General features: G+C 40.0%; 1 protein-coding gene across 1 annotated transcript in view; it reads right to left on the reverse strand.

Annotated features, from left to right (window-relative positions):
- LOC114700719 (alpha-2-macroglobulin-like) overlaps window positions 1–27995 on the reverse strand; it is a 50064-nt gene that overhangs the window by 12660 nt on the left and 9409 nt on the right. The window contains 22 exon segments of the mRNA XM_028880404.2: window positions 5979–6030; window positions 6569–6690; window positions 7113–7239; window positions 7907–8055; window positions 8058–8134; window positions 11615–11741; window positions 12977–13055; window positions 13441–13608; window positions 14455–14604; window positions 15190–15332; window positions 16459–16522; window positions 16965–17192; window positions 18295–18456; window positions 20578–20687; window positions 20833–20947; window positions 21638–21758; window positions 23500–23584; window positions 24061–24229; window positions 24470–24490; window positions 25949–26001; window positions 26157–26313; window positions 27151–27334. Coding sequence (XP_028736237.2) covers window positions 5979–6030; window positions 6569–6690; window positions 7113–7239; window positions 7907–8055; window positions 8058–8134; window positions 11615–11741; window positions 12977–13055; window positions 13441–13608; window positions 14455–14604; window positions 15190–15332; window positions 16459–16522; window positions 16965–17192; window positions 18295–18456; window positions 20578–20687; window positions 20833–20947; window positions 21638–21758; window positions 23500–23584; window positions 24061–24229; window positions 24470–24490; window positions 25949–26001; window positions 26157–26313; window positions 27151–27334 — 2663 coding nt within the window.

The raw sequence follows: 27995 nt of genomic DNA on the forward strand, positions 1-27995 counted from the left end.
AAATATGATGAAATGGGAAATATCAAGCCCCACTACTTCCCATGCAAGGCTCAGCCAGCATCTCTTCAGGGACTAGCACCTGTTTAGAAACTCTCATTATACAGAAGCAGTCTTAGACACCTGGAGCGGGTGGCCCACAACCAAAGAGAACCCAAAGTAGAAAGGTAAAGATGATGGCATTTTAATCACTCCACTTCTGCTTTCTCGGAGTTAACACAACACTTGATGGAGACCTCCCCAAGCCCACAGCTTGTACAGGGGGAAAGACAACAGAGATAGTCATCCACCCCACAGGGAGCCCACCATGGTCCCAAGTGACAGAAGACCTGAAGGCAATGTCACAGCTAGATCACACAGATTCAGATGAAGATGCCTTGAGACAGATTTCTCTAATAAAGATGCTCTAAGCCTCACAGCATCTAAAAAGAAAAACTTTAGTAGAGACACAAATCAAAACTAGAAAGGGTTAAAAACAACACTGCAGGAAAAATCAGACCACAAAAGAAGACAGTGAGAGGGCAAGAGATGAAGCACCTACAATAGTCAGGGAATGTTAACGTTTGCCTATCGGTAACCACCCCAAATGTAGAAGGATCAGACTCTCCACTATAAAGACAGAGAGAAATGAATGGATGAAACAAGACCTAGGTGTGTGGTGCTACAATGCAATCACCTTTTCAGGACACACATGGAAACAAAAAGAATGGGCAGAATGGCACTCCTATCAGATAAAATAAATTTTAATTAAAAATATGTGAAAAGAATCAAAGACCTTCTATAGAGATTCTCCAAGAGAAAATAACAATTGTAAATATACACATTCATAGACAAAACAAATATTAAAAGATATGAAGCAATACAGGCTGTAATAATACAGATGCTGTAATAATACAGATGCTGTAATAATACAGATGCTGTAATAATACAGATGCTGTAATGCAGAATGAGGGCGACCTCAATACCCCATTTGAAAGTGTAGATAGGTCATCCAGGAAGAAAATAAAGAACTCACTGGACTTAAGCAGCACTCTAACTTAGCTAGACCTAAAAGATGACTGTACAACATTCCATAGGGGACAACAAAACACCATTCTTCTTTATAGGGTGGGGAGCAATGCTTATAAATATTGATGTGATCAAAATATGAAGGCTTTGATTATCAAATGGAATATAATTCTCAGATTTTCTTGGCTAAACTTTTCTTTATTCCTTGCTGTCACCCATCTTCCTATCTAGAATTCCTCTCATTAAATTATGTGTGTGTGTGTGTGTGTGTGTGTGTGTGTGTGTGTGTGTGTACATACACACATTGCTAACATTTGCTAGTTTTTAAAAATTAGTTCTTTGAGAGTTTCATACATGTTTTGATCATATTCATGGACTCCCAACTCTTCCCAGATCCACCTCCCAACTTGATGTCCCCCCCACCTTTGGTACCACTTTGTTCTATCCAAATGTTCTTGGATATGTGGTCTTCCACTAGAGTGTAGTTAACTTTCCAGGGGCTACACTCTTAGAGAAAACTGTCTCTCCCTCTCTCAGAAGCCCAAAACTGCCATTTGCTTGGCAGCTAGAGGTGGAATCATGTGCCAACACCCTTTTCAGGCTGGGATTTGATCTGGCCTGGGCCTACGCAGGTTTTGTGCACACTGTGAGTTCATTTGTGTGGTTGCCCTGCTTTGTCAACTGCTCTGCTGTGACACAGTTTCCCTGCAGTCATTCACCACCTCTGGCACTGACTTTTTCTGTCTCCCTTTCCACAACAATTTCTGAGGTTTTGGGGGTATGGTGAAATATATATGTTCCCCTTAGGGCAGAGCATTCTGCAGTCTCTTATTCTCTACACTTTGACCAGTTGTGGGTCTCTGAGTTAGTCACCATCTACTGCAAATAGAAGCTTCTCTGATGAGGGTCGAGGGATACATTGATCTATGGGTACAACAATAAGTCTACTTTAAGATTTCATATTGCCTCATTAAGAATGGCTAAGATAAAAAAACACAAATAATGACAAATGCTAAAATGGATGTGGGGAAGGATTCATACTTGTTCACTGCCAGTAGAAAAGCAAATTGGTCCAATCACTGTGGAGGTTCCTCATAAAGCTAAAAATAGATCTACCATATGATCCAGCTATACTATGCTTGTGTATATACTTAAAGGACTCCATAGAGACCTACTTTAAAGATACTTGCTAAATCCATGTACATTGCTGCTCAACTCGCAATATCCAAGAAATGTAAACAGCCTAGCTATCCATCAACTGATGAACAGAATGAAATGCAGTACATTTACATAGTGGAATATTATTGAACTATTTAAAATGATATTATGACAACCTGAGGTAAAATGCATAGAGTTGCAAACAATCACTCCAAGTGAGGTCATCAAGATCCAGAAAGACAAATGTCACATGTTTTCTCTCATCTGTGGATATTGGCTTTGAATCTTCATAGTGTATATTTCATTTGTAATAATCATAGACATCAAGAAATCACTAAGGGTCCCTGAGGACCCTCAAGGAAGGGAAGATAGACTGTACTGGTAAGGGTAAAGGGGAATAATGGGAAAGGCTAAACTGGGGTTGGGGTGGAGGGTAGGATAGAGCATGGAGTACAGAAGGGGTAAATAACACTAAAGACCTTTCAAAGATGACCATTCCTGGGGCTCACATTGGGGAAGTAGCAGAAATGGAAACCTGACCACCTGCAGGAGCTTAGGCAGCTCAAGGAGGATCTAGGGCTCTGTTCTGGGGAGTCCCACCTCTTCCTGGCCACTCATTCTTCTGAAGCACATAAAATGTTACTATGGGTAGATCATGCACTAGGCCACAGGATCAAACAATATGGAATCACTTTTTGTCAGTATGTCATAAAATAACAACAGGGAGTGTCATGGAAAATCATGAATATGTGGAAATTATGCAACAAGCACCTGAAAAATCAGTGTATCGATGAAGAAATTGAGTTCCAATTAAAAACATCATGGTGCAAATGAAAAGGGAAACACAAAATACCTAAATCTAAGGATCACGGACAAAGCAGTTCTAAGAGGAAAATGTATAGTAATAAGTTGTAGTCAAATTTCTAAATCGTCTTATTAAATAAAAAACACAGAGCCAGATATAGGGGTGAAAACCTGAAAGATTGGAGAAGTAGGGAAAGCCATAGCTAACCTCACCTCACAAACTCCACAGCTTCCAAAAGCAAGCTACTTCCTGTCTATTCACACCTATATGCCTATCTGTTCTGCCATCTGATTTGCTCTCTCTGTCCAGCTACATTCCTCTTCTCAGCTCTGTCACTTCCCGTCTGTCTGTACAGACCTCCAGACCTCTATGGTTGGTTCTGGGATTGACGGCATGTGTCACCATGTCTGACTCTGTTCCCCAGTGTGGCCTTGAACTCACAGAGATCCAGACAGATCCCTGCCTGCCAAGTGATAGGATTAAAGGCATGTGCTACCATTGCCTGACTTCTATGTTGTGGTTGGCTTTCTCCTCTAATCTCCAGGCAAATTTTATTGGGAGACACAGTATATTGGGGGACACAATACATCACCACAATAAGTGGCCAAACTCAAATAGAAGGAAGACCTCAAGTAAATGACTAACATTCCTCATGAGCAATTATAACAAGACAAACTACCACAAACTGGTAGAAACAATACAGTTATGCAGCAACAAATCAGATAATTTAGAAGGAATGGGTACATTTCTAGAGATCTGTAACCAATGAAGACTTCACCAAAAAAAAAAAAAAAAAAAAGGAAATCTTAACAGATCAAAAATGAATCAGAATATTGACTTGGTATTTAAAACCTCCACTAAAGAAAAAAATCTAGAACCTGATGATTGTACTGTTGAATTCAATAAACTAGCTAAAGAAATAGCACTAAACTTTCTGAGTCTTCCAAAAACATTCAAGAAGGAATAATTCCAAATAAGTTTTGTGAAATTAGCCTTACCTGGCAAAGGCATTACAAGAAAAGAAAATTGCAGGTAAATGTCTTTATGAACACAGATGTAACAAAAGTCAGCAAGCTCAATTCAATGCCACACTTAAAGGATCATACACCATGATCAACTGTGACTGGTCCCTTGGATACAAGAGTGGTTCACTGCTGTGGATATCACTCTATATAAATAAAACACTGATGGCCAGTGACCAGGCAGAAGTATAGCGGACAAAGAGAGAGAAATTGGGGAAACAGGAAGAAGGAGGAGAGACACTGCAGCTACCGCCAGGACAAGCAGCATGTAGAGACTCTGGTAAGCCACCAGCCACGTGGCAAGGTATAGATTTATAGAAATGGGTTAATTTAAGATAAAAGAGCAGTTAGCAAGAAGTCTGCCACGGCCATACAGTTTATAAGTTATATAAGCGTCTGAGTGATTATTTTATAAGTGGATTGTGGGACTGCGGGGCTTGGGGAACCTGGAGAGAAGCCCTCCAACTACAGTTCACCATAGGCCAGCCAATGTTTTATACCACAGTGACAAAATAAGGAATGAAAGCACTACTGTTTCATTACATGGAGAAGAACAATTGAACAAAATTCAAAATACTTTCCTGATAAAAACCCTCACCAAATTAGGTATAGAGGAACATACCTTAACCCAACAAAGGCAACACTTACTCAACAGAGAAAAATTGGAAACCTTTCCTCTATGATCTGGAACAAGATAGGACATCTTACTTTTTTCACTTCTACTTATAGTGCTTGGATTGCCAAGAGCAATTGGACAAGAAAAGAAAGAAAATGATCCAGAGCATAAAAGAAGAAGCAAAATCATCACTCGGTTGTGATGATTACAGAAACCACTGTAAAGTCATTACAAGTGGTAAATGAACATAACACTTCAGGATAAAAAATCAACACACAAAAATCAGCAGTATTACTATGCTAACAATGAATGATCTGAAGAAAAAAATTGAAATAGGGGCTGGAGAGATGGCTCAGTAGTTAAGAGCACTGGCTGTTCTTCCAGAGGACCTGGGTTTGATTCCTAGCACCCTCATGGTGGCTCACAACTATCTCTAACTCCAGTCTCTGGGGATTCAATGCCCTCTTCCTGCCTCCGTGAGCACCACACATGCATGTGGTACACATACACACATGCAGGCAAAACACCCATACACACAAAGTAAAAATTTATCCCAAGATCCAAAAGAAATCTAAATAACAATCCCATTTATAGTTGCTTTGGGGAAAATGTGTAGGAATAAATTTAGCTAAGACAAGAGATTTTAAAAAAATGCTGGGAAGTATGAGGCATTGAAAGAAATTAAAAATGAAACAGATAAACGGAAAGGCATCCCATGTTCATTGATTTGAAAAATATTATAAAAATGCTTGTATGATCCAAATCAATCTATACATTACAGCTCTTTCTAAATTTCATAATCATTTTTCATAGAAATTGAGGCAACCTTAAATTAGATGTGGGAGCAGAAAAAATATAGCAAAGGTAATCATGAGCTAAAAGAACACTGTATCTAAGCATGTTATAAAACTGACATAATTAAAATCACATGATATTTACATTAAAATATACATAGAGAGACCACTATAAAAGTATAGAGACATTAGAAATGAAGTCACATGTGCATAGACAATTTCAACAAAGAGTAAAGAATACAGTGAGGAAAGGAGAGTCTCTTCAAAAGTTGGTGTCAAGAGAACCAGATATCAGTCTGAACACAAGAGGAATTAGCTCCTTGTCTTTTAGGAAGAATTTTCGCATCGTGATGGGTGTTTGATTGTTTTTGTTTGTTTTGATTCTCCTGCCTTGGCATGCCAAGTTCTGGGATTACAGGCATGCACCAACTCTTTAGGAATGACGTTCTAACTCACTTGTCACATGCACTGATGACACTTCAGGTTTCATCCCACAGAGAACATGAAAACAATCTTTGAATTTCAATGCTATACAAGTCTTAGTCAAAGTCCATTTAACTATAATAGTTGAGGCTTACCCTCTGGACAGTGCACGCTGTTGAATGTCACTTCATTTTCTAGACCTTCAGGCTTTAGGTAAAAGAAAAAAAAAAGTTAAGATGAAATGCATTGAGACCTTCTGGATGTGTGTGTTGTTGATTCAGGGACCACAGAGTCCCTCATAGTGAAGAGAAAGATTTGATGCACTATATAAATAAATTCTATTCATTATACGTCTATAAAAAAGATGGATTGGTAGAAAAAATGAGCAAAGATTAATGAAATTAAAGAGACTGAAAAGGATAGATATATAGATGATAGATAGATCGATAGATAGATAGACGATGAAGATAGATACATACATACATAGATGATAGAGAGATGATGGAAAGATGGATGGGTGATGAATAGAGAGATAAAAATATTGTGAAACATACATATTATTATTATTATTACAGTATCTACATATTTATGTTATTATGAACTTTATCATGGACTGTGCACTATTGAACACTGGAAGAAGAAATTGAAGAGTTGAAGAGTTGAAACTCTAAAAGAGTTAGCGCCCTAACTGATTTCCCTCTTCTGTGACTCACTGTGTCCCCTCGAGGTAGGCAGGTTTACTTACTTCAACGAACAGGGACTTGATGACTGTGTCTTTCTTTCCATGCTCAGGGACCACTGGTACTGCATTCCCACATCGCTCCTGAGAATTGAGTGCCTCCGCACTCACAGTGAAATTCACATTTCCTAGTAGAAAAAAAAAGTCAAGTAGAGATGAGTACATTTCCCCTTCCTCCACACTTCCAAACTCAGAACTTAAACAGCAGAAATGCAAGCAACATCCACTAGAGGTCAATGGCACTAGAGGTGGAGGTGAGGAAGAGAGTGTCCCTTGTACCTTGTCTGACAAGAAAAGACGTCTTTTCGCTGTGGCTATTGTTTTCCTTTATTTGTGAGAGGGCTCCATTATGTGGTCAAGACTGACCTTGAGCTCATGTTTGACACTGTCTCAGGCTTCGAAGTGCTGAACAGCAGGTGTGTGCACCAGCAAATTAGCATTCAGGAATGAAAGCCCAAGAAAAACAGTCCTCCTGCCTGGGGTCTTTGTCTGCAGGAAAGGACCACTGCTCTGGCTGTGACTGCTGATCCTGTGGGACCCTGCTGCTCACCTAATGACTTTGGGGTTACTATCCAGGAGATAGTGTGACGCTCATTCACACAGACGCAGTGAGACTCTCGTGCCTTCTGCAATGGTGCAGTTAAGAAATCAGGAGAGGCCTCTAGGTGCACAGCAACCTGGAAAAACACAAGAAGCAAGATTAAAGGTAGGAGACCAAGTTTAAATTGAGGCATGCTTGGAGATGGTTAGATTCTGCGCTGCCTCACATCATTGAGACAGATAGAGATGAAGTGCTATGGTATATTAGCCCCTCACAGATAAACTTCAGCACGTGGAAGATTGCTTGGTCTTTTAAGCAGTGGAGCCAGAAAAAAAAAATGAAGTTATGTTGCCTGGATGAGTGCTCCTTCTGGGACTTGGAAGCATGATTATTGCCTGGCTTAGTCACTACGTAGTTACAGTTTTCACAGAGGTAGGATGTACACAAACAACATTTTAAAGGAAGCTATGCATAAAGAATGCACTAAGAAAAATTAAACATCTAAGAATGTAGGAGCTAGATCTACAAACATGGGATGGGGTAAGGGGATGCTTGCTCATGTAAGAACTTCTTTGACAAACAACCTAACTTGAAAGGATTATGAAACCTCCCTTTGTAGGTTGATTCTTAGAGATATTCACTTTTATAACATAGGAATATATGTATGATAGTTTCTTCTTCTATTGACCATATGTGTAGATAAGGAGTGAGTTTATTTATTTTATTTTTTTACTTTTTGGTATTTCTAAGAATGTGATTTTCTTTTAATCTGCTTGTGCTCAATTGAGGAAATAAATCTCTACCTGGATGCACATTTGGAGATAGTTCAGCACGGTGGCCTTGAGCTTGAAGGATTCTCCACGGATCACAGAGTAGGGCATTTCGAGCTCTAAGAAGAAGGGCTGGAAGGCTTGGAACTGGGTTATGGGAGACAGGCCCAACCCAGCATCACGGACAGGCAGAAGGCCTCGGCCTTCCACGTGGTGATGGTGTCAGGGACCGTCATCTCTATCTCAGCCATTCCAGTTGAGCTGCAGAGAGTGGGGTATGAAACAAAGAAGTGAGCCCCTAAATAAATCCCCTTTTAGGAGGAGAGACCTATAAATGATTTCATGGTCATAACATAAATGCACTCAATAGAAATATCAGTAATTGAAGAGCAAAGCCAAGACGTTCAGTGGGGAAATGGTGAGGTTTTCTTCTGTTTTCAGTTATGTCCATTTTAGAATTGTCTCCTGATAATGGAGTTAATTTCTTATAGAAAAACATAGTTATAAAATGTTCATGTAATTGATACTTTTCTCAACTTCTGTTACAAAACCTGATTCCACTAGGGTGGGTCTATAGATTTTACTTCTGCTACTACTGTGTTTGTTTTGGCCAGAATTATTCTAAGCTTAACTTACACTTGCTTATCAATAAAGGAGCAGATTATTTTTAATATGTATGGTACTTGCTTGCATTTGGTCCATATGCTCATTTTCTAGAATCTTATAATTAAAATTTTCCGAAAAGTCTTGCTTCTGACTTAAAAGATATATTTTTTAGTTTCTCTGAGAAGAGATTCATTTAGCCTCATTGCTCTCTGAGAGCTGGACTCCTCATTAGCCCACTTTAGAGAAGAGGGGGTCCCACAGAAGACTGCTAAGAGCTTAAATAGAAAGGTGGGCACTTCCTACTCTTCTGCTCCAGGTTTTTGCTTCAGTGACAAAATTCGCTTCTGGCTTCTCCTGGAAGGAATTTGTGGATGCATCAAGCATCTCAACTTTTATAGCTCTGTCCAAGGGTCTGGTCTGCCTCCTAAATCATGCATCTGGGGGAATGAATGGTGCTTGCTGCTGTGGGATGTTCTGTATGTTAATAAATAAAACACTGATTGGCCAGTAGCCAGGCAGGAAGTATACGCAGGACAAGGAGAGAAGAGGATTCTGGGAAGTAGAAGACTGAGGCAGAGAGATACTGCCAGCCGCTGCCATAACAAGGAAGATGTAAGGTACCGGTAAGCTACGAGCCACGTGGCAAAGTATAGATTAATAGAAATGGGTTAATTTAGGATATAAGAAGTAGATAACAAGAAGCCTGCTGTGGCCATACAGTTTGTAAATAATATGTGTCTGTGTGTTTATTTTATAAGTGGGCTGTTGGACTGCCGGGGCTTGGCAGGACCCAGAGAGAAAACTCCAGCTACAACTTGCATTCTCAAACTCTCTAACATCACAGAAAACAAAGAGGAAACATGCAACAAATGTGTATTTGTGACTAGTGCCTTTCTCCTAAAGCTCAGCATAAAGAGAACAAGCAACAGGCATTCAGCTCTTAGTTTTATCCTGGAATAAATTTGACCACACACTCAGTTATTGATGTAACCAACCGTCTTATTAAATAAGAAACACAGAAACAATGCAAAAGAGAAAGCCGAGAGGTCAGAGCTCAGAGCTAAAATCTCACCCTTCCGCCTGCGGTGTCCCAGCTTCCCGAATGAGGCTCTAGCTCCTGTCTGTTCGTCTATTTAAAGTATTTTGTTCTGCCTTCTCATTGGTTGTAAACCCAAACACGTGACTGCCTTGTCACTGTCTGAATGTACAGCCCCCTAGGTCTTAAAGGCATATGTCTCCAATGCTGGCTATATCCCTGAACACACAGATATCTATGGGATTAAAGGCGTGTACCACCACCACCACACTCTTGCTATGGCTCTAATAGCTCTGACCCCCGGGCAACTTTATTTATTAACATACAATCAAAATCACATTTCAGTAGAATTAGATTACCACCACACTCAGTGACACTGTTTTCCCCCCAGGGAATCTGGCCTTTAGTGAGCTCATAGTCCCCTGGGAACCTGAACAGCTGCATGGGCCTTTCCTACTGCTCCTTCTGCTGAACGGCCCCAGAGATGGATCAAAGTGTCCCAACAGCTTGCCTGTCTCTGGAAGCAAAAGGATAAGATGTTTCTTTGCCCCTGGGGATAGGGGCTGAAAGGATGAGCAGAAATATGTGCAGTATGAACAGGAGTGGAGCCATTGTCACAGACCTTCTCCCTGGCTTTGCACAGTGTGAGCCCAGCTTCTGGACTCTCCAAGAGGAATGGGGGGTTTGGAACAAACACTTCATGCGCAAATGATTTCGACCATGAGTCGGTGGATCAATTTCCATCTCACCTATCTCAAGGCACTGACTGATCTTGGTAATTGCTAAGTTCCTGGTGACCCATGGCAAATAGATTGGTACAAAGAAGCACAAAGATCTGAGAAACATCTAGACTCTCTGGTTTGGCTGGTTGGTGAAGTGCTTCTTAAATACTGGGTGATCCCAGTACTCCACGTTCAACAATAGCCACAATATGCAGACAAATCCCATGAAGAAATAATAAACTTGAAAAACAATCAACTAAACAGACGTATATAAAACTTTCAGGGAAAATAACAAAATATGAAGTCTCCGCAAGCACACAGTGGGTACACTCCAGGGTAGGTCACATGCTGGGTCAAGAAACAAGTCTCAATAACTTTAAAAAGCAAAAAAACCATTTTGTGTATCTTTTCTGACTAGATCATTTCATCAATTTCCATGACTTAAGGAAGAATTAACATCAACCTTTCAAAGACATCCAAAAATGGAAGTAGAGACCAGTCTCTCTCAGACATCAAAGTCAGATGAGAAGCCCACAAGAAAATCAGTCTATAAGTCAATATTTTAAATAAACCAAGAACCACAACCCTTAATAGAATAATAGCTAACTAAACCCAACAGGACATTAAAAATATTATGTAGTGACCATTGAATGCACAATAGTGTGATCAGAGTGACACACCACATTAGCTGAATAGAAAGTAAAACTCATATGATTATCTTAATAGGTACAGAACAAAAAGTCCTTTCATGATTTGAACTCTCAATAAAGTAAGTATAGAAGGAAATTTTCTCTATATCATACATACTGCTCAGGAAAGCTCCCTAACATTATAACCAGTGAAGAAAATCTGAAAGCTTTGCCTGTAGGATCCAGCACAAGATAAGGATCCCACTCCCATTCTTGTTCCACTGAGTACTGTCAAGAATAATTAAGGGGAAAAATACGGGGAAAGAGACGTCAAGAGTATCCAAGTTGGAAATGATGAAGATAATCTCTATTTACAGATTATCTGATCCCAAATGAAGAAAACCTCAAAATTTCATTTAAAAACCTGTTAGAACTAATAAAGAAATTCAGCGGTGCTGTTAGATATAAAATCAATATATGAAAGCATGTTTGCATTTCCATACCAATAACAAGCTATCTGGAAAAGAAATAAAGACAACAATCCCATTTATGATGGAATAAATATTTAGAAATCAATTTAGCCTAGGAATCTTCTACATTGTTCAACCTTAGTAATGCTTTCACAGTGAAAGTGAAAGACCATGTCAGGCAGTCCTAAATATATACATTAAAAATGGAAAACTCTCTAAGGTTTGAAATCTCTGATAGATCTATATTTCTGCATCTTATAGAAAAATAGGTTACTTACTCCACAACCGCCACGTCCCAGATCCATGTCTCAGGGAAGTATTTTCGTATAGTCTCCTGGGGATACTCGAAAGCCTCTAGAATATCCTCCACAGGATTGTGGCTTAAGAGTTGATATGCAGTTGGTACTATGGTAGGAGAGAGAAGACGGGGCAATAAATACAAAGATTGAGTTCATGAGATGTTGTGTTACCCAAGTGCTGTGACAGAAATATCGGGAACGTGAGGTGGGAGACGGAAAATGACATAGGGGCAACCAGGAAAGCTTCTTGGAGGAGGTGGCATTTCAGCTGAATTCTGAGGCATTAGAACAGGGGAACTGAACCAGGGGAAGAAAATCCCAAGCACAGAATGGAAGAGGTGTGGCAGAAAGCCTTGGATTGTATGCAAAAGAGAAGGTCTTGTGGAATCCCAGGAAGCTACTTCCCATTGTGCCAAATGAAGAGACCTAGGGTGTTGGGTGGGGAGGAGGGCAGAAGCCCAAGTTGCCATTGGTATGTTCATCTATGGGAGCAAAGAAAAAAAAATATAGCAGTGGTTTTGAGAAACAGTTTACAGTAATGGAGGCATCAAAAACTCTGTTCTCCATAGTGAGTCAGAAGGTCAATCAGCTCACCCACACTATGAACGTGTGTCAGCCACCCCCTTTAGGAAAATACACAGATGGACATATTGGTAGACAGCAGATACAGAGGCAGATGATAAATATATAAATATCCTATAAATCTTAATAGTAAAGGATTCTACAATTTATAAATAATATCTGATTCTCTGTAGTAAATGTCACATAGAAAATGGATTCTCACTGAATGTTTTCCTAGACTTTTCCTTTTCTCCATACTTAACATGGCCAATCACAAGTTAGCAATAAATACTCAATCCATGCTGCCTACTGTGATTCAGCAAAGAAACAGCTTACATCACCTAAAATAGTGGAGAGTCTTCACTGATAATTTAGAGCTGTTGAAGAACATCTTTGCTTGACTGAGAGAATGCAACCCTGCTTTGTGGGCATTTCTAACACTGGCTTCATAGGTAAACTCCTGGAAACTGTCCTTTTTCCTTCAGCCCCCTCATTTCTGTTGGCAAAGACGGTTCTTGGTGGCCGATTTCCTGACTCGTGAGAGTCCATTCTTTCTTTACTTTGTGCCTGTATTGAATCTGCACTTCTCTTAGGCCACCGTTGACAATCTGCCTTCCATGCTCTGTACTTGGTGGAGGGTGACACTATCAGATTTGAGCTTATGTTGTTAAGGACATTATTCAATGGGCTTAATATATCTGAATCAAATCTTTTGTTAATTTTGATCACATTTTGTCTTTAAAATTTTATCTTATTTAGTTCAGTATTTTCAGTACTAACCTTTTGTGATTTCTTCGGGTTGTTCACAGATCTTATGTTTACGGATATCTGAGTTGGTGAATACCTTCAACCCCATGTCCTACAAAGGAGATGATCAGCTGATTAGCGCATAGCCATGCACACCTCCTTTCATCTGAATGAAACTTCCATGTTTGCATTGGCCCATGGTGTTAATGTCATTTTGTCCCTTAAATTCACCTGACAGTAATAATTGTTTACATGACACTTATGACTATCACAAAGCAATAAATTTCAATAAAAAGAAAACATCATTAATCATTAAATCTCCTGGTCCTTATTCTACTGCGTTTGGCAGATCTGCTCCTCCTGGCGATCTCAGCAAAGTCACCTCATTCTTTTATTCTGTTATTTTCAACCATGACAAGAAGGCATTGAAGCAAATAACTTCTCTATATAGGATACTTTAAGAACCTTCAGAATTGTCCCTAAGGTAAGGATTTTACCTTTAGGAAGTCATATATATCCTCTTCATTTGTATTTTGTACTGGGGAATACAGGACGCCATTAATGTACATGTTGTTTTGCCTGACACAGTCTTTGCTGTCTTCTTCCTCCAGATCTGCACCCTCAGGGAAGCCAGTGAGGTCTTTCACTGGTAGCAGATCATAAACCTGCAGAAATGCAGGCACATAAGGTTAACTTGTCTGTGGCATTTTCTTAAAAAACCAAACCAAACCAAACCAAACCCAAGAACAGCAACACCAACCTTCCCTCAAACACAGATATGGAGCATTTTCTCACTCAACAGAAATCATTTTACATGTGATATTTATATTACAACGTGTTTTCACTTGGAAGATGTTTAACTGTTTTAGAAAAATAAAACTAATATGCTTCCCATTTAATTAATCGAGGGTCATCAGACTTGTTTATAACACTCAACAGCAAACACTATACTCAATATTAAAAGGAGATGAAGCATTAATAACTGAGAAACTGGACTTGCTGTAAATGACACAACATTGTGGGAAGGAATGAAATGATATTTCTGTCACCACTTTGTAGTTAGCAACTGACTCTGCATGAATGAAGGTCATGTGTCTCAGACCGAATAAGTACTGCAACACCCTCCTTGTAGGAGGGAACAATACTTCTAAGTTTTTATTCACAGAGACAAGATGCTCCGGGTTCATCATTCAGTCCTTTAGGGCTGATCTCTGAAACTCTGGACACAGGGCTTTCAATCCATTCAGGGGAGAGAAGTAAAACAGACATGAAGTGCTGACAGATGCACAGATGTGCATTCAAGGGAAAGAGACCATGGCCTGGACAGACTAGACTGGAAGCATGTGGCGATCCTCACAAGTGACTCCTCCTCAGCCCTGCCCCCACAATTTTCCTCCCTTGCTTTGTTTTTCTCCTAAACATATATTGTCCATTTCAATTGTGAAAGTGTAAAATCTATAAGACACAAATATCCGACTTCCCATAGCTCACAACTGCATCCCAGCACTTGCCGAGGATGCAGAGAGCTCAGCCTCGGGCTTCATGAGCAGCACACTCTCGTCCACGGCTCGCAGAGCACAGAGGGAATGAGGAAAAGCTGTGACACTCAGGAGGGCACGGGAGGCCGGAAGACCTTTACTTTTACTGAAGATCAAATTCACCTGGCATATAGGAAAGAAAGGTCAGAAAAACCCATTTCTGTAGTCCACCATGTGTCACCTACATTTCCCAGGTGTTCCTTACCTCCAGCATGTAACAATGTTGGTTGCTTTCACAGTGGCTACTGTTAAGCTATGTGAGCAAGGCTCTTTCCCACCTTGGAATTTGCTTTGATTCTCAAGATTAGTTAGACCATTGTAATGGTCTCTAAAGATACTTCTAAAATGGCAGTTTCGAAGTATTGGTCTCATATCTCTGATATACAATGAGTGCTCAATGACTGTGAAAAGCTCTAACAAAAGCAGTTTTGTTTGGGCTTCATGTGGCCTTAAACTTGCTTGCATACTTGCTAATATTCCATTACAGAGACAGGAAGAGGGCATTGAGAGAGGTGGGCTATGTGTTGAGTCAATATTACACAGATCATTTTGAAAAGGAGGCAATAACGTGATTTCTTAGTGTAACTCTGCTGTGACCTCGCTGAGACATTCACTTAATCCTTCAATCCACACACGTATAAAAGAACGGCTAATAACAGGGACTGCTAGATATAAATGTTGAAATTTTATTATATAAAGCACACACACCTTGTTGTCCAGACAGTTTCCAATCTCATATTTGACAGTATCTGCAACTATTTCTCCATCAGGCAGAATGATAAAAAGGAGCAATCGAGTTACAGGAGCCAGGTCTGTCTCCACCGGCATGAATATGGAGAAATGGCCTTTCGCTGAAGAGGAGAGAATGAGAGGCAGCAGCCACGTGTTAGACACGTTCAGAGTGAAGATGAGAGTCGCTTTATTTATTACACAGAGTTAGTTTGGGTCCCTGGCCAATCACTGCTCCTCTTAGTGGACACAATGAACAGTACACATAACAAATGCATGACTACCTTGCAGAGTACCCTGGGACTAGAGAAGGCGATACACAGAATCCTCTCTCCTCCATCAATCATGTATGTTTTTTTCATCACTTTTGAGATTTAGCTGACTGACACTAACCTCAAATGCTACCTAAGGGAGTGGACTTCACCTTCATTCCTCCTTGATTCCTCATGTTAGGAGAGAAAGGAAGTCATGTGGCCTGATGCTAAGAGCTTAACATACTGTATTTATGCTTATGTCCTCTTTCCCTATGTGAAATATGGGGTGGTGTCCTTTTCTCCTGAAGAGGAAGTCTACACTCCTGCAGAAGCCAGCTTTGCTGTCTACCGACACTGTAGAGCCTGCATTAAATGTTCTTGAGTCCACTGCAGTGCCTCCATTTTGGCACCAAGAGATAAAGAGGTGCTCATTCATAGTTTTCTAGTAAGTCAGTGTTTAGACCCCAGAACAGGGGAACCTTCAGATGTTTATTTTTCATGAGCAGAGTCCCATTCCATGGTAGATATGCCCAACTGAACTTTTGTAAATCAATGCTAAGTTCAGGGGAGAAACACACACACACACACACACACACACACACACACACACACACACACAGGGGGGGGACGGACACAGAGGGGGGGTAGTGCAAAACCTGGTAAGTAAAAAACACTTAAATTTTCCCCATCTCAGTTTATACAACTCTTAAAATGTCCTTCACATTGAAAAAAAGAGTTCACAAATATTTCTGGCTAGAAAGTTTGAAATAACTACAGTATACTCATGACCCTATCAACAGCTTAAGTAACCTAAGCAAAATGTACTGGGAAAAAAACTATTTGATAAAGAATGGCAAAAAGGAAATTGCATTCCTCCTTGGCTTCCTCTTTTTTGTGACTAAGTAGAAAAGAGACCCATTGGAAGCATCCCTGACAGGTAATGAGGCCGGGCGGTCAGCATGGAGCAGAACTGCAGAGATAATGCCATACTCACTGTCTCCCCGCTCCACAGGCAGTGTGTGAGTCCCCGATCGGATAATGCCTCCCTTTGCCATTATCTGCAAAACAGGAGATTAAACAATTTCCAACAGCGATCTTATCCTAGCTTCCATTCTACATGCTTGCTGTATTGAGCCCCTGCTGGAAATAATTAGCCCCATGAGAAGTCAGACTTTAGAAAGAAACAGGAGTAAGAAGTTAGGAGCCAGAAAGATGGCTCAGCACTTAAGAGTGGTGATGCTCTTCTAAAAGACCCAAGTTCAGTTCCCAGTACCCACGTTAGGTAGCTCATCACCACCCGAAACTCCAGCTGAGGGGGATGAGACCTTCTTTTCTGGCCTCCACAGGCACTCACACACATGACATACAGTCACAGATACATGCATACCAAGAAAAAGAAACTTTCAGAGGAGGTCAAAGCAATGATGTCCACAGTGTCATAAGCCCTTGTCCCCAGAGAGCTTTATCCGTAGGTAATAATGCAGTAAGCTCCCTTCTCACCAGGTAATAGAAGATCAGCTCCTTCATCTCCAGCACAGCCTCTCCATTGAGAATATAATGCGCCTGGACCTGCTGTGTTTGGTCACAGGGCAGTTTACCAGCTATGGATTCCAGGTGCACAAAGCTTTTGCTTGGCGAGAAAACGGCATTGGCAGTGTGCTGTGCCTCCACATTCTCTCCTGTCAACCATCTGAATCCATAACAGACGTGGTTATCCTTGTATTTGGCCTAAGGAATTAGAAAAACAATGTTACTTCACTAGATTCTGTGATGGGAACCATTGTCCTCACAACACTGTAAGTTTACTAGCCTTCCTTAACTAGTAGCTGGAAGTCTTTTCCTCTACAGTGAATGTAAGAAAGGCCTTTATTTCATCTGTCTTAAATATAGGCATGGCTCTGACTTTCCACCCCAGAACATCCTGAGTTTCATATTTATATATCCCAGAAGAGAATAGTATGAGCTGTATGTCTTGCTGACTAGTTGGCTTAAAGGTCTCTTTAAGGGGAAGAGAATGCCAGTAACGATGTCACTAAGTAGTTTCATATTTGGCAATTAGTTCCAACTGGGTTTTATGAATAAATGAAATGGTGTAACCTTATAAATTTGAGAAAATGACTGCAAAAACCACTGGCTAGAGCTGAGTTAGAGAATTAGCTGATATCCCTTCCAGGCCTGTCTTAGGTATGTGATGAATGTATTCAGAATTTCATAATATTTAAATCAGATTAAGTATCTTATTTGTTAACATAAACATTAAAAATGTTTTAAAAAAAAGCTGAGTGGTGGTGGTGCACACTTTTAATCCCAGCACTTGGGAGACAGAGGCAGGAGATCTCTGTGAGTTTAAGATCAGCCTGGTCTCCACAGCGAGTTCCAGGAGAGCCAGAGCTACACAATGGGGAAAAACCTTTATTATTTTTTATGATAAAAACATTAAAATACTTTCTTCTAGTTTTTTTAAATATACATTACATTATCATTCTCTAGGTTCAAGCAACTGGGCAGTAGGGTGAACAATAATGTACATAAGTAAGACTGCAAAATCTTATAGAAACTCCAGTTGTTTTTATTTTTATTTGATTTTTGAGAAACTGGCACAGTATTTTCCACAGTGTATGCACCATCTGACAAAATAGAGCGCCCATATTTAGTCACAACATTACTTTCTTATTAAAACTATTAAAAGTTGACCTTAATTTGTCTCTTAAGTTTTAGGGCTGTTTTCTCTCCATAGGAGAGAAACACAATTTGGAGATTTCATCTCCTTAGGTTGCAACTTTGTTTTCAAGACTTATGTATGTCCTTATCAACCTCTTTCCACACTCACCCTGACAGTGAGGGAGGTGCCTATGATGTCGTCGGTGATGATGGAGAACCGCATCAGGCCATTCTCCCCAGTGGTAGCATTTGAGTGATGGTTTGCTTCGTCTGCTTCAATAAAGACCATTTCGTGTGGGATAGGGATGCCTTCCCCATCCACCAAGAGCACCTGAAGGTTAAAAGCAAATGTCTATCCCTGGGTATTGCATGCTCACAGTCCCAGGCATTGTGGATATCATCAAGGGGATACAGGGTGGTGAAAGGAGGCCAAATAAACATACAACTAATGTAAACTAGTGGGCACTAATCAACCCTAGGGAGATAAGTACGAATATGAGGAGATACAAAGCAACAAGAATAAACCTGGGTGACTTAGCAGATGCATTGTGGCTCATTTGCAAAGACTGCTACATAACTCACAGAGAGTTAAAGAAGATACAAGCTATATAGTGATTAAAAAAATTTAGCTCAGCTGTCGAATTATTATTTGAGCCTCAGACACTAATCTTGTGGTAGACAAGATAACGTCCTATGGCTTAATGTTATGGAGTGTCATTATGTATGCAAAGAATTCTATATGCATACAGGTCTCATATGCTTCTCCAGTTGACTTATATATGGACCTGCTTCTCGTCCTAGATGGTCAGTCTTCTGGAAAACAGGCAGACTTGATGATGTGCTTCCCACATGACAAATGTAAAATTGGGGAGACACACTTAGCATTGAATCAAGTTTTAAAGCCTAGCTGTTGTTGATACTGAACTCGGCAAAATAGATAAATAAATGGATAGATGACAGGCAGACAGATAGAAGGTAGATAGATAGATAAGTAAAAAAAAAAAACCCAATCCATATTATAAAGTTGGTGACTTTTTTTTACTATAAGTTACTTTGAAAATAATTTTTTTAGGCATTGTGGCACGTTTAATCAGCATCGGAGAGAGCAGTGATCTCTGTGATTCGAGCACCTGTACATGAGCTCAGAAAGCGCAAAGCTAACAGAAAACCTGTTCGAAAAAAAAAAAAAAAAAAAAAAAAAAAAAAAAAATTTTTGTTGTGAGTTTCACCTTTAATGGCTGAGCTGTCTCTCTAGCCCTACTTTGAAATTTTTTGAAATGCTTTTTACTTTTAATTAACACATAGTACATATTTATAAAGTCCAATGTGAAATTTCAATACATATGCAAACAGTGTATAATGATAAGGTTAAGATAATTGGCATATCACTTGTCCCATATATTTGGTAGCAGAAAATGAAACAGGCTGACATGTATCAGTATTCCTAACTATCAATAAAATCTAGGTTTATCAAGAAAATGTCAGCTTCATATGCAAGCACAAGAATGGGCACATAACTTCACTCTTTGGTCATCTGCTAAGAGATCTTATGACAGATAGTAAAGTAATTTCCCAGTGTTAAATTAGAAACACTATAATATACATTTGAAAAAATTTTAAATGGACTACACTTTGATTTTAGAAAATGGTTACAGTTTTGAACATGTTCTGCCGCCATAATTTAATGGAACTTTTCACAATGTACTCTGTTTCATTTAAGTCCAGTCCTGTCTTTTACAGCCTCCACAGTGAAGCAACCTTTTCATTAAAAAAACACAATACACAGTAGTTACACACTGAGCTGGACATAACTGTCACCTCAGACTTCTGGAGTCACAAAGATCATTTACACATCTGCTTACGATAGAAAAATCATAATAGAAAGTTGTCACAAGTCTGCAAGAAAGGTCATTATGAATGGCTAGAAACCTCAAATAGTGCTTTATCTCTATATTTAGGGCTTTTTAAAATACATATTTGTTCTTACAGAAAGCTAATGCTAATATAATACTTATGAAAAACCCTAGGCACAAAGGAAAAGCAACCTGTATATCCATTTCCACACAGAGTCGATGTTAGAAGGATAATGTGACTTGTCATTATGAATTTTGACAGGATTAGGGGATAATGTAGTAAAAATCTGCTGGTAGACCATGAAAAGACTTACTGATTTCAAGCAATGTTGTTCTAAAAATGATTTTTTAAAAAAAAAAAAAAACTTATCAACTTGATAATCCTTTAGGATAATTTTAGAGACTTCATATACAACTTTAAGGCAAAAGCATCTATTTTTGTAAATCCTAACTTTTGGTTATATAATAGACATGTGGTTATAGTTTTTCCTTTTGGCTACATTGGTTGACAGCACTAACAAGGTACAATTTTAGCAAACATTGTACCCATGATGTGAATTCTGATAGCACATGGCTTGATGGATTGAAAAATACTCAACCTGTCCAACAAATGGGATTCCTGGTCTGAAATGTGGGTCCACATTCACAAATGACAGGTTGGTTAAGATTCTTGTGATTTTAATGAACCCTTTTCCGTTTCCTTCCACATCTGAAACAGAAGGGGAAAGGTTCTTTTGTTGAAGGCCAATATCTGTGAATTTCTTATATCATTACCTCTCTCCTTATAGTTCATAATTTGGCCCAAGAAAGAAATCAATGTCATTTTCTTCCCCTACAACCGTGCAACACACAACCTGTTCCGTGTTCTTGGATCTTGGCATTCACTTCAAGCTGCATCTCATACTCTTTCCTCTTTAGCTGGAAAGCCTTGGTTTCCACTAGCTGTGAGAAGCAGCCATCGTCATTTAGCTAATAAGGGAGAAAATAAAACATGAAAACATAATGCATATTATACTGGATATATCAGTAGTTGGTTAATCTGGAAGAATTTAGGGGGAATGATAAAATAATCTAGGCATTTTATATTGTATTAAGACACATTATGCACTGTTCAGGGACTAATTATTGGTAATTTCATAATAATATCTTGTGTATAATTGACAGAAATAACTCCTCGCTGCCTGACATTCCCTGGAAAGAATAATTGAGAAATACGCTGATGGTTTAGGTAATCTTACTGCAACAGAGCTAACACTTCTCCAAATGCTGGGTTCCCTCCCAGGGCAGACATCTGGTAACTGGGCATCTCTCTGATGACTATCTCACCTCCCTGGCATCTAGATGGGGCATTGTAATAGGTTCTTGCTTCTAAGAAAGAAAATAGAACTGACGCTCTTCAGGGTCAAGGTGATTTAAAAGATGTGTGGCGTGTCTCCTTCTTTTACCAAAGATACCTGGAAAGGCTTTGGGTGGCTTGACTTGTTCTTCTGGAACAAGTACATTGGGCAATAGCAAAAGACCAGTGATTATTTTTTAGCTAAGTCATTTTTTCAAGTTTCTTAAAGGCATTATAGAATTTCTCCCTGGCTTAGCACCGTGTTGCCATTAACAAGCAATGTGTTTATTGTTATCTCCCAGAAGGCACAGCTCTGAGCCTACCTGATGACCGAATGTCTCACAGAAAGCCATGGACTCTTCACCAAAGCAGTTAGAAGGATGACTGTACTTTCTGCAAATGTTCACAGTCACGTGTCCCGGAACAGGTTTCCCATAGGTGTATCTGCCATGAGAATGTTGCCAAGTGACTCGAAGCAAGCACTGGGAGTCCCTGTTGCTTTCTTCTGCAAGTCCCCTTCAGCTACAGCAAGCTGTTCTCAGTGTTTCTGTTTGCCCTGTGCTGAGGCCACTCGTTACACACTGAAAGCCGACAAAGTCACTGTGACTCAGAAAACCTCCAGGCCACGTGCTGAAGTTCACGCCACTCTTCTTTTATCAGGTTTTTTTTAATTTTGATTTTTTTATTATAAGTTAATTTATTTTGAGACAGTTTTATAGCAGGGTAACCTTGAACTCACCATCCTTTTGCCAGAGCTTCCATTGTGTTGGGATTATAGGCATATACCACTGTACTCCGTTTTTAACTTTAAAATTCTAGTACAGTCAGTCTTTAGAAAGGTGTTTTTGTTACAAAGGCTGACTAGATTGTTTCATTTAAAAATTTTTAAATTAGGACACACACAGTATTAGGTTTCATTATGACATTTTCAAACAGCAATTTTTTTGATTCTACCCCAATTCTTCTTGCCCATATCCTTCCTCTCGCCTCTCCACTTTCGGGCCACAGGTATTCTCTTTCTCTTCTTTTCCCTTCTCCTGGTCTCATGTTGTATGCCCACATTCATGCCCTACTTATATGCACTCATATGAGCATTACAAGCTAGGATCCACATATGAGAGAGGATGCATGATTTTACATTCTTAAGAGAAAAGTAACGCCAACATACACAAAATAAACTTAATAGAAACTACAAACATTTACAAAACGACTTAAGAATCCAAACTATAAAAATGTGTCCTCAGTATAAATCTATGTATATGCTTGTTTACTTTTTATAAAAGGAATAGGGTTGTGACATTAATGTCACATGTGATTATTTTGTTTTCAAGGGTATTTGTTTCCTGCCCTGTTTGCAAGAGCTTTGGTCAGGAGTTACAGGGAACTCGGAGGCCATGACTCCGAAGGAGCTGATAGCATGTGTGCCACACGTAAAGCCTCAAGGCAGCGCTAGTCTTTCTGCTTTCTGTTCTCTTAGTGCCGCTACAGGTCTCTGGGGGGCCTAAGATCCTTCAGACATTTCTGGATTCAAAGGGACCATCCTGAAAGAACATGTTCAAGATCTCAACGAAAACGGCAGTACAGAGAGGGAGGGGACAGCCAAAAGCAGCCTGATGAGTTATGCATGATTTTGATTCTGAATCTACTCTCGTTACCCACTGTTTGCAAGGTCAAATAAGTGATCTGTTACTGACTGAAATTCCTTTAGGAGCATGCATTATCTCCCTCCTAAGTGTATTGGTATCACTTATGGCTACAGGGAAAGACAGGGTCCTTCAGCACACTTGCATGCATGTGCGAAAGTGTGCGAGAGAGAGAGAGAGAGAGAGAGAGAGAGAGAGAGAGAGAGAGAGAGAGAGTGCGTGTGTGTGTGTGTGTGTGTGTGTGTGTGTGTGTGTGTGTGTGTATGTGTGTTCAGCTTTCTCCCTTGTAGAGTCAATCCCAGCTGTGTGGCCTCTCTATAAACGGTCCCCACCTCATGACAGTTATAGAAATGTTGATAGAGACATAAAAGAAAACAAGAAGGAAGCACAAGAAAGGAACAGGAGAAGAATGGTATACAGCTAGGAACACTCCCAAGGGACTTGAAGTCCCCATGCTGCCCCTGCTCCTGGGGAAATCAGCCCGAGTGTCTCAAGCAGTGACTCTGCTTCCGAGAGTGCGGCTGCTCTTCCCATCAACTCACGTGCCACACACCACCACGTGGATCTCTTCTTCCATGATGGTGATTGTCTTTGGCACGGTCACTTTCACTTCAAACCTGGGAAGCACTGTGGACCGCAATGAAGGAGGTTAGGAGTCGCTCTTCAGATCTGAAGGCTTGACTATGTTCTAGTTCTTTGTAACAATTCCCTAACGATATTCTGGGATTTTGTAAAGGCAACTCCCTTCTCCAATCTATCCACACTTACTTCATTCTCAAATACAGATTTTGATGAAGGCACTATGAGAGTTCACTGTGACCTTAAAGAGTCTCTCTGTCTCTCTCTTCACTTCCTTCCTTTCCCTTCTTCCTTCCCCCTCTCACTACTGAAACAATATTTTATTTTGGTCATTCAGTATTACTACAAACAACTACACTAAATGAAATTTTATTCACAAAGAACTGATACCCCATTGGACTTAAACATAATTGATTCTACTCCAAGCCCAAAACCATCCATAGGAAGCAAAAGGAATCTGAACAAACTCAAACTATGTGCTCTAGAGGTCTCAGCTCTAAAGGACATGATTCCATGATTCATACCGAATTCCTCCACGGAGAAGGTGTGCTCTACGGTCCTGCCTGTTTCTGTCCATAGCACCACCTTGTAGGAGCCCTCAGGGGGCTCTAAGGAGAGGGGGAAGGACAGCTGTTTGAGGCCACGTTCTAACTTGAAACTCTGCCATTGTTCAATACGATTTCCATTGGGGTCCTGTAATAAATTAACCATAATCATAAAAGTGCAAAGAACATCAGAGATTATGAAAGAAATCTACAAAAGCTTCCATGTTATCCATAAAGAGGGTAAATGAGAAGGGCTCAGAGTGCAGATGAGTTCCAGCCGTCCATTCCTGGTTGGCTGGGAGCTTCTCCCTTTCCCAAAGTCTCTGGCAGAAAGAAGGTTTCCCCTGAAATAACTGCTTTTCTTCTGTGGACCACTTGCATTGCTTACCTGAATGTACAGTAGAGGAATCTGAAAGAAAATAAAGAATTATATAATGTTCTCAAATATGTGGAATAGCTCAACAGACACACATATATCTGTATATATAGTCTACCAAATTAAATTTTACCCAAGTTTTAATTCATTTCAAGCCACTAATAGGTGATATTAAGAACTTAGTAGCCATGGATATATATCATGTGCTATTATTAGAAATAGGGTTTACTAATATTATCTAAAAGCTTGCAGCATCCTAGTTAAGAATATTCCCTTGTTATACAACTTTACAGACAGAAAAATAAATATGTGGTGCTGGAAGTAACTATTCTTGAACCCAATTATTAATACGCATCACTAGGTGCTTCTAAGAATGAGAAAGGGTAGGATATAATAAGAATAGGAAAGGGATATTTATTACACATCTACTTATATGCTTTGTGTCATTCTAGATGCTGAGAACATAGCAGAGTAGAAAAGAACAATATGTCTGTCTGTTCTCATTCTAAGGATGAAAGGATAGATGGAAAAACAAAACACACACACATATGATGACATCATATATAGGGTTTGATATATATATATGTGTATATATATATATGTACACATATACACACATATGCCTGTCACATATATATTGCACATACATGTTAACCTGACAGAGTGGTAGATATCATATTTGATTTTAGGTAGAGTGAAAGTAGAAGCTGAGAGACAAATATCAAGGTTACTGCAATGGTCTTGTTTACAGATGTTGGCCAAGTTGTAACAATTCAGGTAGTAAGAAATAGTATTTTTTCTGAGCCTACATGATTTTGTGTGAAGTACATATAGATGTGAGAGACAGAAAAGCCAGGGTCATGGCATCTCCTTTTGTCTCTGGAGTTAAAAGATAATTCTTTTTTTTTTCTGTTTTCTTTCTTTCTTTTTTTTCCCCTAGAGCTGAGGACTGAACCAAGGGCCTTGTGCTTGCTAGGCAAGTGCTCTACCACTGAGCTAAATCCCCAACCCGAGAGAATTGATTCTTTTAAAGATGGGAAGATGTAGTGGAAAACTCAAGTGAGAATGGAGAGTTGGTCTGATGCATTGTGGTAGAAAGAGGTGTGAATCCTCACAAAGGAATAAATTTAATACTCGCAACTTCTTTCATAGTGGAAATTTCAGTGTGTCTGAAAAAAGATTTAAATCTCTAAGAAATATTTGAACTTCGATCTTTGGACAGCTGTCCATTGTTTATTTTCTTACTCTTCCTATTTAGAAACTCAAGGGTAAGTTTAACTATATGACAAGCAACTGAGTGCCAGTCATGACAGAACACTTCCCCTACTGTTTGACCTGGGATCGTGTTTTAAATGAAGATCCTTTCATCTTGCAATGTGAGGAATCACTGGTAGTGCTATTCAACACTTCCTTCCTCAATAACCCAAACAGAGTCCTGGCCAGTTCATTGTTCATACAAACAACAATTCATGTAAATATTAGGAGACTTACCAATTCATTAAGGGGGTGAAAATGGTTATCCAATGAGACAACACGAAATTTCACTGAAATAGAAATATTTTTGATGAGCCACTGACCAGTCCTATGGGGGGTGGGCAACAAAACTGTTAAGGAACCAAGGTCACAGGGACTGTGAGGAACAGGCAGAGGGAAGAGCGTTTCCTTTTTGATGCTGTCCTGACTGTGGGGCTCACTGTACCTGTCTGCTCTGGTTTATAGACAGGTTTGTCAGTCTGGACAAAGATCAGGCTTTCTTTGTTCTTAGTCAGCACTGTGTTCCGCTTCCTGAATTCCTGAGTTGGTCCTTTTACTTGGACAGTGAGGAACACCACCTCATTGGACAAAGACTGTGGGATCTGAAATATGGAAGAGAGTCTGAAATGGAGTGAGTCTCTCCAGCCCCTCCTCTCCCTGTTCTACATCTCAATGGAGATCTCGACCTTTTTGATGAATTTCACCCCCTCGTTCTCGACCTGGAAGTTGGCTTATGCATGAATTCTGACATTTTACAAACGGGGAGACCCCCGAGCATAAGGTAGAGAAAAATACACTAATAAGAAAAGTTGTGACTGGGAATCTCATCTTGATTTGTATGCAAAATACAGTGAAGTCTGGACTCAGTTACACACTATGTTTGACCAAGTAGTTATATACTAACAGGACATTGTAGAAACAAGTCTTCGGGGTCTTAACACTATGGAAAAAGAAAGTATTTTGTTAGGACTAGATTACAAGTATTCCTCCGTATATCCAGCTCTGAAGAGACTTTGGACACATGCCCAAGGTGGTTTCTACAGTTTTTACTCTTAGAAGAGTATGAGGTATAGGAGGTGGCTTATGATTAACCTTGACCTGGTTTGCTTTATAAACTTTAAAACATAATTTTAACTCTAAGTAAAAGTCACAGTTCCCCCTTCTCTACTGCATGCTGTTGGTTGTTTTTTTTTTTTTTTTAGACTAATAGAATTTTTCTTTGATTATTGAATTTATTTTCAATATGCCTATAATACGTAGATGAAACAGATGAGGTGGTACTGAATCTCTATACTTGGTTGCCACCTTTGAATTCTTTATTGAGCACCTCGCCCCCGCCAGCCCCACTGTCTCCACCCAGTTCGGCAATGCTTCATCTTGGTAACCTTAGATCCCTGCTCTCTGAGTCAAGGGTTCATAAGCCAAGTGGCTACACTCACAGTGAAGGTGACACACTGGAATAAGTCCCTGTCAACCACGAGGTCAGTGAAGAGGCTCTGATTTCCCTGGACAGACTCCATGAAAGCACTCACAGACACCGTCTCGTTTAGATAGCTGAGGAGAAGGCAGCCCTTCTCAGGGGTGCCCGTGTGGAGCAAGGAAGGAACCAACACCATGTAGATTCTGGGGATGGAGGAATACAGTTAGAGGAGAGTGAAGGAGTTGTTGCTATCAAAATCACTATGTCCCACCACAGTTCCACCAGTTATCACCCATCGTCCTTGGTCACACAGCGAGAGAAAACAGACAGTGGAGAGTCTCTGTTGTGGCAATCAGATAACAAAGTCTTTGTGGGTTACCCAACCTGGATGTTTGCATCATGTGTGTTTGCCTTTCTAAACGTAGAAAAAACCTCCATTCAAACATAGTCCATCCTCTGGTAACAGTGGGGCTTTTACCCACCAACCCCACAGCTCCCCAGAGTTTTCTTGAGTGCAAGCAGCAGGAAATATTAGAAGGATTTATTGCGGAGAATCTTGTGGGGATAAACAGATAGAAAATAAAGGATAGCCTTGAGAGGGCCTGGAACCTTTTCCAACGGGCCCCGACTGGCTTTGCCCCAGGGTTTTTGTAGAGACACCAAGGGGTGGAGCAAAAGACCTCCTTCCCCAGCACAGCCAAGTGCAGATCATCTCAGACACTTGCACTCAGGCCGGTGGTCCTAATCATCCTCTATGTGGACCTACTGGGTAAAGCCACGAGGAAGCCGAGAATGGGCTCCCACAGGTCCCCCTTTCTTAATATAAAAAAAAATAACTATTAATGGCTTACAGCAATCTCCAAA

This window comes from Peromyscus leucopus, chromosome 3 (genome assembly GCF_004664715.2).
Source record: "Peromyscus leucopus breed LL Stock chromosome 3, UCI_PerLeu_2.1, whole genome shotgun sequence".
NCBI lineage: Eukaryota > Metazoa > Chordata > Mammalia > Rodentia > Cricetidae > Peromyscus > Peromyscus leucopus.